Below are 10,826 nucleotides of genomic sequence, written 5' to 3'. Positions count from 1 at the left end.
AAAAATCAGAGGTGGTTTTTACAACAATTTTGTGCTTATTTCATAAGAATTTAGCTTATTTGTGTACTTCAGCAATTCAAGCATTTACTTAATTTGTAACAAAGTTTTATTGTATTTCTGTAATTAAGAAATGTATTACTTTTGCACTTAAAGGATTTTAATAGAAATACTTTCATAACTAAGCAAAACAATGTGAATAAATATGAACACATGAATTGTAGCAGGAGCCTTCAGAGATCATAAAGATGAAAACATAATTAATAATTTGAGGTTTATTCTACATGGAGAGGACATCTGCTTACAGCCAGTTAAATGCAATATTACAATATTTTTATATAAAAAACGAAAAATGTTGTACTAGTACTACTTTAACTTTAAGTACTTTCAGATGTTTGCTGGAGGTTCAACACTCAGAGAGATGAAATGATAAAGATCTGTATTAAATGTTTCTCTTTTACCTGTTTAGAGGAAATAAAACCTCTTTAATAAACTGTGAAACTCTGAATGAGCTCATTTTGATTTGTATTCTCCCATCGTGCAACACTGTGGGGATATCCACTAAATGTAATCATTTCATTAAGTATTTCAAATGTAAAGAAAACATCTGGGGCTTCATTTATAAAACCTGTTACGCAAGAAAAAGTTGCGTGAAGCAGGGTGAAATTTGTCATCGCAACATTCCTCGCAATAGTCGGGATTTATAAAGAATTCCCATGCGTAAAAATGTTCCCAGTTTTCCGCAAACATTTGACCACACGTGTGATCGTGCGTAATGCTCCCAAGGTTTTGTAGACTGCGTTTTAGTGAACTCCGATGGTATGCCCATTTTCCAAACCTAACCCAGTTTTTGTTTTCCTGAACCCAACAATCCCGTTCTTGCTAAACCGACCCAGAGCCTGTCGCGGCGCCCGGCGAGGGGCTGCCAGCAACGGGGGAGGCAGGGGATCCTCCCACACCGTGCAGCGGGAGAGCGCTTTTCCTCCGCTGCTCTCCCCTGCCTCTCCCCGGGAAATGCGTTGTTTGTTTGATGTGTATCTGTGTGTGTGTGTGTGTGTGTCTGTGTGTCTGTGCGTCTTTATGTGGTCGTGTCTGATTGTAGGTGTCTGTGTCTGAATGTTGTCTTTCTGCACCTGCTATTCCCACACAGTTACCATACATATTACAAAATTGTCACATTTCAAGCACTTTCACCTGTTTTGCACCAATAATGATCCAAAATCTTGTTTCTATTTTTTACCTTTTTAATAATTGAATTTCCTTTCTCACAAAAACGAAAATGGTCATATGATCATAAATGTGATCTCACAGGGGTAAATGGCAAATATGAACCATAATTGATGTATATATCATTGGTAATTGAGCTAAATCTGTTAAGTATTAAGGCTGCGTAACAACAATATGAACACTACACAAGGGTTACGGCTTCCAAAGAGGATTTTGTTTCAATGTTCTACCTCTGTTAGGAGCACATCGATCTCACAATCACTGAATCGTGTTTTTTCCCCATTTTTCCGTTTTGTGATTGGTGATCAAGGGCTCCTTTCAAGGCTGGAATATTCATTTATTGATTAACATGGACCTTATTAGGACAAATATGGGACGACCTTGGGAGGAGCGTGAGGCTCGTGCAGGACCGCATAAGGTAACGCACGTCCGTATTTATAACGAGAAGAGTGCGTACCAGTGTGCGCCGCAAGGTGTTATAAATCAGAATTTTTCTTTTTTGCGCACAAAATCTTTCAGAATAGAATCTATGCACAGTTTTATAAATAAGGCCCCTGGTGTCTGAATTATTCTGTTTTTATCTGTTTAAATAGTTATTACAGTAGACAAGAACATCATCAACATAGCAGCTTATTCTTAACTTTTCAACAGTCGTGTAGATTGTTTGTTAACAGGAGAGTTTCTCTGCAGTAATTCTGAAGGAAACTCAGGATGCCACATGAAGTTGCAGATTATGAGGACAAATCTGTTTTGTTGGATAATCAGGTAAAAACATCCAAAATTAAAAAGACCCAGCGAGAGTCAAATGCAGTTTGTATCTTCTGGGGGCAATTTTTTATGCCTTTACTTATAGGAGAGCGTAAACTTAAAAGGGGAGAGAGAGGGGGAACGACACCAGCAACGGGCTGCAGGTTGGAGCCGAACCTGCGGCCGCCGGCTGACGATTAAACCCCTACATATGGGCGCACGCTACACCAGGTGAGCCACCCAGGCGCCCTGCAGTTTGTATCTTTATCATTTTAGTAGACCAGGTTCATATCATGAGGTTTTACGGTGTATGGTACATTCATTGAGAGTTAACTTGGACAACCATGGGATTAATCTCGATTAGAAATGTTAATGTCAACTGACAGCCATAATTTCTACATGAGTTCAGACTGAAACCAGGTTCAGACTGAGACCAGGTTCAGATTGAGACCAGGTTCAGACTGAGACCAGATTCATTTCCTGGGATCGTTCGGTGTATGTGACAATTATTGAGAAGTAACTATGTACAATCATGCAATTAATCTTGATTAATACATTTTTCTACACAAGTTCAGACTGCGACCAGGATTAAAGTGAAACCAGGTTGGGTGCCTGAGTGGTCTAGTGGTAGAGCGCATCCATATGTAGAGTCTCAATCCTCGACACAGAGGCCGTGGTTTCCTCCATGTCATTCCCCTCTCTCTCCCCATCCATGTCTAAGCTGTCAATAAAGGCCTAAATGCCAAAACATAAGTGAGACCAGTTTCAGAGAAAGACCAGTCCTTCTCCATCCTTTATTCTCCATCCTTCATCCTCCATCCTGGGTCCTCGCTAACCTGACTCCGCCAGATGGATTGCTTCACATTTGCTCGGCATATCCATCTGGGAACTTTCCGTTGGAGAACTTTTGGGAAGGGGCGAAAATCCTGGTTAGCTGATTGGATAAATCATCTGTCTATCACCACCTATGTTGGTGATAGACGGGCCAAATCAATCAGATCAAACTCTTGCCGAAACCAGTCGGGAGAAGAGCAAAAACATCTTTTCCTCCGAGAAAAGCCTCCAGTGACGTTTTTTGCTCTTCTTTCAATGAAGGAATACTTTCTAATTCAGATAAAACTTGTGCGATAGCTACGCTCATCTCATCCGTGGAAAATGCCATGTTGTTTAGACTGCTTCTCGTTGCATCACACCTAAACCCGCCTCAAAACTAACGCTGATTGGTCGGTCGTTTGGCGAACGGCTCCAAATTTTCTCTATCTCAAGATGCCAGACTGATCTGCAAGTGGAAAACTGGAGCTTGTGAGATCAGGACGGTCTGACGAGGCTAGGTCCTTGCTCCTCCAAGGACAACAACAGAACAACTTCCAATTTACACGAGGAGATATCAAATAAATCAGTCACAGTCCCCTGCAGAACTGAGTGGCGCGTTACATTGATATGATTGATTGAGAAAGCCTTCCCGCCATATCAAGACACAACACGCTTCCTGTTTTGGAAGGAAAGAAGGGCGGAGTGGGGCAGTCAGTCTGTCTGAAGAGATACAGTGGAGGACAAACCAAGAGACAAACTGAGAGAGGAGAAAAGGAGAAACAAGGAAAACACAAAACAGAAGTAAGAGAGCAACTGTGGTACCTGAAGGAGAAAATACGCATTTGAAGAAGTTTGAGAAACATCAGAGGAAAAACTAAAAGTGAAGAAGAACGAATCAGACGGTAAGAAAATGAATTTCAGATTTGTGTATTTTTGAAAATTAAAGTGGTAAGGCTCATCAGACAAGAAGCTTCCTCATTCAATTTTCATGTGTTTTTCCGTATTTGTCTTCCTAAAAATTCTTTATGCACAGAAACCTTGCACACTGAGTCTGATGCATATTAATTAATCTGTTGCAAAAGGTTTTGCAAAAACAATACAAAATGTGACACTGCTGTCGCTCTGCCTCTCTCTCCTTCTCCCTCACTTCATCCCTCACTTCTCTCCGCTGGCAGTAGCGTGATTTCGCTGGCTGTAGCGTGATTTCGCTGGCTGTCCTCTCTGCCTGCATTTTCTAGCGTTTGGCACCCCGGCTACCTGAAGGAGTTGCACTGCCCTCTCTGTCTTCATCACTACACTGTTGCGCTTCTTTTTGTCTGTGTTCTGATATTCCCCTCATCCATTCTCCTCATCATCATCCTACTGGATATTACCATCCAACCTGTTGACAATAGGTGAGTTATGAAATGATACCTTGCACTGTGCAAGCATCTTTCTGTGGCGCATTTCTGGATCGGCTCATACCTTTTCCTTGTCAAAACACATCAAAATGTTTGCTAAGGATGCAGAAAAAAATCGAACCCGTTTTATTAAGATAATTTTTTGGGCATTTTAGGCCTTTATTATAAAGGACACCTGAAGATGTGAAAGGGGAGAGAGAGGGGGATTGACATGCAGCAAAGGGCCGCAGGTTGGAGTTGAACCTCTGGCCGCTGCGACAAGGACTAAGCCTTTGTACATGGGGCGCACGCTCTACCCGGTGAGCTATCCAGTTAAAAGTAGTATAACATTAGTTTATCTGCTGTTAACAATCAACCGTTTTGTCTTTTGCAGCCATAGTTCCATATGAAAAACATTCAAAAAAGAGCAAAAATATATATATATATAATGCTATTTCTTATTGTATAGCGAAAGACACTTACACCTTTACACCTGCACTTGTTTTCTTCTTTCTTTTCTTTCAAATTGGGAAAATATATCGTGATATACCCACACTTACTTGGCCATTGAAGCCGATTCTGATACTGTTCCAGTAAAGCTCCTCCTCTTCCTGTTTGCAGATATACACTGAGGACAGCAAACGGGGTGATCAGAGAGATGCTCCACCTGGACATATATCACCTGTTGGTGCTGCTGATGCTGTGCAGCTCAGGTAGGACTCTGCTTTAAATATGATGTGTTATTCAAATATTTGTGTTGATCTTTAAATCAGGGGACAAACTGCTCTCAGATACACAGACAGAAATAAGACAAAAAGAGAAAATGGACAATAAACAATAATACAATAAATCCTCCATGCATTGTAAAGCTAGCCATGGTGTTCCACAAGGCTCTATGCTTGGACCATTTCTATTTTTCTATATTCTATTTTAAGTATGCTTCCTCTAGGCAATATTGTTAGGAAACACTTGATAAAGTTTCACAGTTATGCAGATAATACCCAATTATACCTATTGAATAGGCCAGAAGAAACCAATCAGCTAGATAAACTTCAAGCATGCAATAATTACACAATAGGTACCAGTTATTTAAAGGCAATTACAGTATATGTTTTCTTTAAATTTCTCCCATGCTTTCAATTCATTTCAATTACATTTTATTTATAGTATCAAATCATAACAAGAGTTATCTCAAGACACTTTACAGATAGAGTAGGTCTAGACCACACGCTATAATTTACAAATACCCAACAATTCCAGTAATTCCCACAAGAGCAAGCATTTAGTGCTACAGTGGTGAGGAAAAACTTCCTTTTAGTGAGAAACTTTGGACAGACTCAGGCTCTTGGTGGGTGGTTGTCTGCCGGTGCCGGTTGGGGGTGTGATGAACAGTGGCAGTTATGTAAGGGATAATGTAGAGCAAGGTGTTTGTTATAGGGAATACAACCTGACAGGGTGATCAGGCAGAGGGGTCTTGAATCAGTCTGAAGGGGTTGTATTCACTAGAACAACCGCTTCGCTCTACATTATCCCCCTTATTACACTACAATTGTATTGCTTCCGCTAAAGAAAATAGTCCATTCCATCTTTACAGTTGGAATCCTGCGTCCATAGCAACGTAAACTCTGTTTAATGCAGTCCTCCTTCTGTCACTCAACACCACAGTATCTCGCCCTCCTGCAGCGAATACATTTCTGGCAAAAGCCCTCGGTCCAGACCAAGCACAGATTTTATTCCCTTTATGGGCTGTGGTGGTAGCCGTATATTTTATGAGTCAGGCTGCGATGGATTGCTGCCATGCTATCGCTAGCTATAGGTGGACAAATGACCAGCTGCTATTTTAATCACTGCAGGTTGACACTACATTAGCTGAGGCATTGTAGTGAGCTAGCGGGCTATCGGCTGCTCTAATTCACATTAAACTGAACATTTTTGTTGACGGTGAAGTGAGACATGGTGAATGGGACTTCTTTGGGAATATTCATGTTGAGGTGTGTATCCGCATTCATGTTGTTTCCTTTTTGCACAGCCGCTGCAGTTGACACACCTGCAACATTAAACACACAATGTAAGCTAACTAATTAGCGTTGTTGTCCATATGGCTGAAGTTACTGCATATCGATCATAGACCATATATAAAGATGTAGATATCATAGACCATTTATAAAGATGTAGTGATAGGTGCTCACCAGATCTGCTGTCATTGCTTGAATTGGAGGACAGAAGTTGATCCACGTTTCCCCACTTTTTGCCACAGCTGATAAATTATCCGGACTTCTTTCAGCGGATTGATAGCTGTCCTCCACAGTGAACAGAACTGCATCCATGGCAATGCTCTGTAATGCATGGCAACGGTGTGTTATACTTAGCAACGGTCTGTTATCAAGAAATAACAGATCGCAGAATGCCTTAGAATTCAACCAAGCCATGAAATAAAGTCACAATAAAGATAATGGAACTATGACTAGAAATAGTAGTTGTTGTAGTAGTTCATGGCGTAGCAGGGCACTGCAGGAGGTAGCAGGGCATAGCAGGGCACCTAGCAGGACACTGGAGGGCATAGCAGGGCATAGCATGATGTAGCAGGGCATAGCAGTGCACCTAGCAGGACACTGCAGGAGGTAGCAGGGTGTAGAAGGGCATAGCATGATGTAGCAGGGCATAGCAGGGCACCTAACAGGACCACGCCGACAGCTGCAACCATGATTTAGGTGCCACCCTAATCCAGGGAAATCGGCTGTGCGAGAAAACATAAGGACTCCGGTGAACAAGCTCCTCAGAGCTAGGTTAGTAACAAGCATTTGCACACAGATGGAAAGAGAGGGGAGAGAGGAGTTCAGTGTGTCAAAGGAAGTTCCCCAGCAGTCCAAAACTATAACAGCATAGCTAAGAGCTGCAGAGAAGCAGAGATAGGGAGGGAGCGCGCCGTGACTGTGGCTACACACCCTCCCCCGCCGGTCTAGGCGAACGCTGCAACTTCTCACACCCTAAATATAAGCAAGAGGTGAGGAATTTTATCTCTAATTGTCATAATTTTATCATTAAAGAAGCTCATGAAGTTGTCACTACTCAGAGCTATAGGAATAGATGGCTCAATAGAGCTGTGACTCTCTGTCAGCCTGGCTACAGTGCTGAAAAGAAACCTTGGGTTGTTCTTATTTTCTTCTATTAGCGATGAGTAATAGTCTGATCTGTCATTTCTGAGGGCCTTCCTTTATGTTTTCAGACTTGTGTTCTGTGTATACACATGTTCATCACATCTTTAGTAAACTGGTAAAATGCTCCAGAGTGAGTTCATTAAAGGGATATTTCACCGTTGGAAAGATGAATATATCTTTAAATTGGCTGACTTATGTAGTAGAAATGTGAAATTTCTTTAGAAATTGGTGGCTACTAGGCCGAAAAAAGCCAGAAAATGTGTTTTTAGCTAATGTGGATGAAAGACACCAAATCCCAGAATGCACTTGCTTTGCTGCTTTAGAGTCCACTCCCAAGCCATGCCTGCTGTTTACAGACGGACAGACAGTGAGACGGTCAACTCAGCTCAAGTGTGTTTTATTGTCATTTCAACCATGTACACAAAACAACGTTTCACCGTGGCTCAAGTGGTGTTACACATTTTAAATATATAAAAACGACATTATATAAAAACGACAAACGAAACTACATTTAGTGCACAACATCATAGGCTCCGTAAAGTTCAGCTAACGCATACTAGCATTAGCTTGGTGGGCTGTAAACACAGAGTATAAGAACAGCCGTAAATTTGCGTGGAATGTAGAATGGTCGGCATTTAATAGTGAGGTGTATTGTCATCCTATTTTATCTGATCATTCTATAATTTGTATTTAGGCCATATCTGAACTATCTATATGTAGCTAGGAGTGATGAACTTTACTCTACTTTTGGGGGATACTTCTATAGGAAAAGGGCCACAGGACACATCTGGCATGCATTATCAATGGGCCCCCAGGATGTTGAGATAGAGCCAGTTGGCATGAAGCCATTGGTCAGTTATCGAACCCACCCTAAGTTATGAAGAATAGATATACCATGTGTTAACAGCAGAACCTCAGAGTGACTTTTGAGAATCTGGGAAACTGGTCGCTCTCCGGGCTCTTCAGAGCTTGTAAATTGATGCTGAATTCCTTGTTGTAAATAAACCTTTATAATCAAGAAACAGTGTCGGCAGATTCATTTGAGGATAAAATCTAACATTATTGATGGAAAGTTTTCCATTTTTATCTGATTCTGCCATCATTTTAACATTTCTTTGAATATTTAGTGTTTTTTATTTATCAAAGGGGGGAAATGGAATGTGATTCACGTGATTCATATGTGATTCATTCATATTATTTTTGATTAGTTCATAGTAATTTTGATATTTTATTTGATGTTTTCTTTTACTATGTTGTTTTGCAAGGATACTGGTTTGTGTTTTCTTTTCTTCCAGAAGCATATGGGGTAGATACTTGAATATGGACAATAAAATGGACTGGAGAATTCTGAACAAGGATACAGTGATGAAAGTTCAGATTCCAACGACAGTACACTGAAAGCTTGACACTGCAAAGGAGCTGTAATGGATATATACTTTGTGTTATATTTGTTTTGTATTAAATTGTTTGAAGAATGTTTTGTTGTGGGATACACATGGAGACCTCAGATGTTTTTATGTTTTTCTTGACGCTTAGGGACAGCGGGGTCTAGGTAAGGCGAGGTCCTTTTACAGATCCGATGATTTGATCAGTCTGAATTTGGACATTGTTTTGATTTTATTTTGATTTCTGAGGCTGCCATATGTATTTGAGTACACCAAGATATTACATGAATTGATAAAAAGATTTCTAATTGATCTGGAGTACTGAAGGTGGTCGCCTGGGGCAGAGGGACCGTGAGAGAATTTTCCTGTCTAGATTGATTGATGGATATTTGGAAAGAAGCTGCCAGACAGGTTTTTCGCTCTTACACTCCATACAATGTTTGTTTACGTTTCCTGACATTGTTCACACTCTATGAAAACTTGTGTGATTGCTAAGGTTATACTACAAGAAACATGATGTAATGGAAAGTGTTATTTTGTACCAATCTTACTCTTTTTGTTTCGAGACTTAATTAGTCTCGAAGGGGGGAAATATGAGGTGTATTGTCATCCTATTTTATCTGATCATTCTATAATTTGTATTTAGGCCATATCTGAACTATCTATATGTAGCTAGGAGTGATGAACTTTACTCTACTTTTGGGGGATACTTCTATAGGAAAAGGGCCACAGGACACATCTGGCATGCATTATCAATGGGCCCCCAGGATGTTGAGATAGAGCCAGTTGGCATGAAGCCATTGGTCAGTTATCGAACCCACCCTAAGTTATGAAGAATAGATATACCATGTGTTAACAGCAGAACCTCAGAGTGACTTTTGAGAATCTGGGAAACTGGTCACTCTCCGGGCTCTTCAGAGCTTGTAAATTGATGCTGAATTCCTTTATGTAAATAAACCTTTATAATCAAGAAACAGTGTCGGCAGATTCCTCTCTACACGGCAACACATCATCGATACCATATAAACAACAATAGTCACAAACTCCACCAGAAGTTAGCAGTTAGTTGGTTCCAAGCAACCCATTTCTGCTCCAGTCCGTGTTAATACAGCCCACCTCCACTAGTCTTATCCGGCGACAGAGCAGCAGGCCTGGTAGCTGGGTAGTCCGGTACACTGTTTTTCAGTCATGTTTCCACAACAACAAAAACACAGTAGTCTCTGAACTCGCATTGGGAGTTTTGGTGAAGTATCCCTTTAAGGTGTTTCTTCTAGAAGATTCTTTACAAAACAACCTGACAGAGTTTTTTCTGTCCACAGTTGTGATCCAATCATGCTCCTTTATAATGATGTTTACAGTACCTTCTGATTTTCTCCTCAGGACTCCAGGCTGAAGAACACACCTCAACAGGTACAAAGACAGAAAAGAGAAATAAAAAATCATTAAAGCAGAATCAGCATTTACTGTTTCATCTTTTCCTAATTAAATTAACTTCTTTCCGGATGTATCTCCTTTTTCTGTTCAGAGCCTGTCAGGTTGGTGGAAGGAGCCAGCCGCTGTGCAGGAACACTGGAGCTGAAACATCAGGGAGAATGGAGACCAGTGTTTGTCTATCCCTGGACCCTAAAGACAGCAGCTCCTACCTGCAGAGAGTTGGACTGTGGCTCTGTTGTTTCTGTAGAAGAGAGAGAAGACTCCTCAGACAGATCTGGATCAGGTCTGACTGTGTTGAGTCTGGATCTGCTATGAGGGAGTGTGCAACATCAGGTTCCTCTTCCTCCATCCTCTATCTCAGCTGCTCAGGTAAGCCCATCAGTGACATCATCTATGACAGTAATGTACCTAGTTTGACACACACACACACACATGCAGCAGCTAGAATGGCAGCAGACTGTCTCCAGCAGCCATGACGGAGTCTGATGAGCTGCTGCCTAAGTAAATCAGCTGCTGAATGCATCAATATATATATCTGTAAATATGAAATATACACCAAGATATATATCTGTAGATATGAAACATACAAAAAGATATATATCTGTATATATAAAATATTCACCAAGATATATATATCTGTAGATATGAAACATACACAAAGATATATATCTGTATGTATGAAATAT

General features: G+C 40.8%; 1 protein-coding gene and 1 long non-coding RNA gene across 7 annotated transcripts in view; one reads left to right on the top strand and one right to left on the bottom strand.

The window, feature by feature from the left end:
• Positions 1-10,826, top strand: part of LOC120548631 (scavenger receptor cysteine-rich type 1 protein M130-like) — a 62,069-nt gene that overhangs the window by 16,723 nt on the left and 34,520 nt on the right. For 3 of the 6 annotated variants that reach the window (XM_039784968.1, XM_039784963.1, XM_039784967.1), the window contains exons 2-4: positions 4,785-4,876; positions 10,087-10,116; positions 10,232-10,509. In XM_039784968.1, the coding sequence (XP_039640902.1) occupies positions 10,299-10,509 (211 nt within the window). In that variant the 5' untranslated portion in view covers positions 4,785-4,876; positions 10,087-10,116; positions 10,232-10,298. Of the gene's footprint in view, positions 1-3,257; positions 3,687-3,959; positions 4,179-4,405; positions 4,484-4,784; positions 4,877-7,970; positions 8,743-10,086; positions 10,117-10,231; positions 10,510-10,826 lie in introns of those variants that run through there. The other 3 variants (XM_039784964.1, XM_039784966.1, XM_039784965.1) reach the window with 3 other exon arrangements.
• LOC120548649 lies at positions 5,434-10,312 on the bottom strand. Its single transcript, XR_005637231.1, has 3 exons — positions 10,068-10,312; positions 6,353-6,499; positions 5,434-6,210 (listed from the first exon to the last, which is right to left on the bottom strand). It is a non-coding gene; the product is annotated as an uncharacterized LOC120548649 (long non-coding RNA).

The sequence above is a fragment of the Perca fluviatilis genome, chromosome 20 (assembly GCF_010015445.1).
Source record: "Perca fluviatilis chromosome 20, GENO_Pfluv_1.0, whole genome shotgun sequence".
NCBI lineage: Eukaryota > Metazoa > Chordata > Actinopteri > Perciformes > Percidae > Perca > Perca fluviatilis.
The sequence above is the reverse complement of the archived record's forward strand: the minus strand, read 5'-3'. Positions and strand labels throughout refer to the sequence as shown.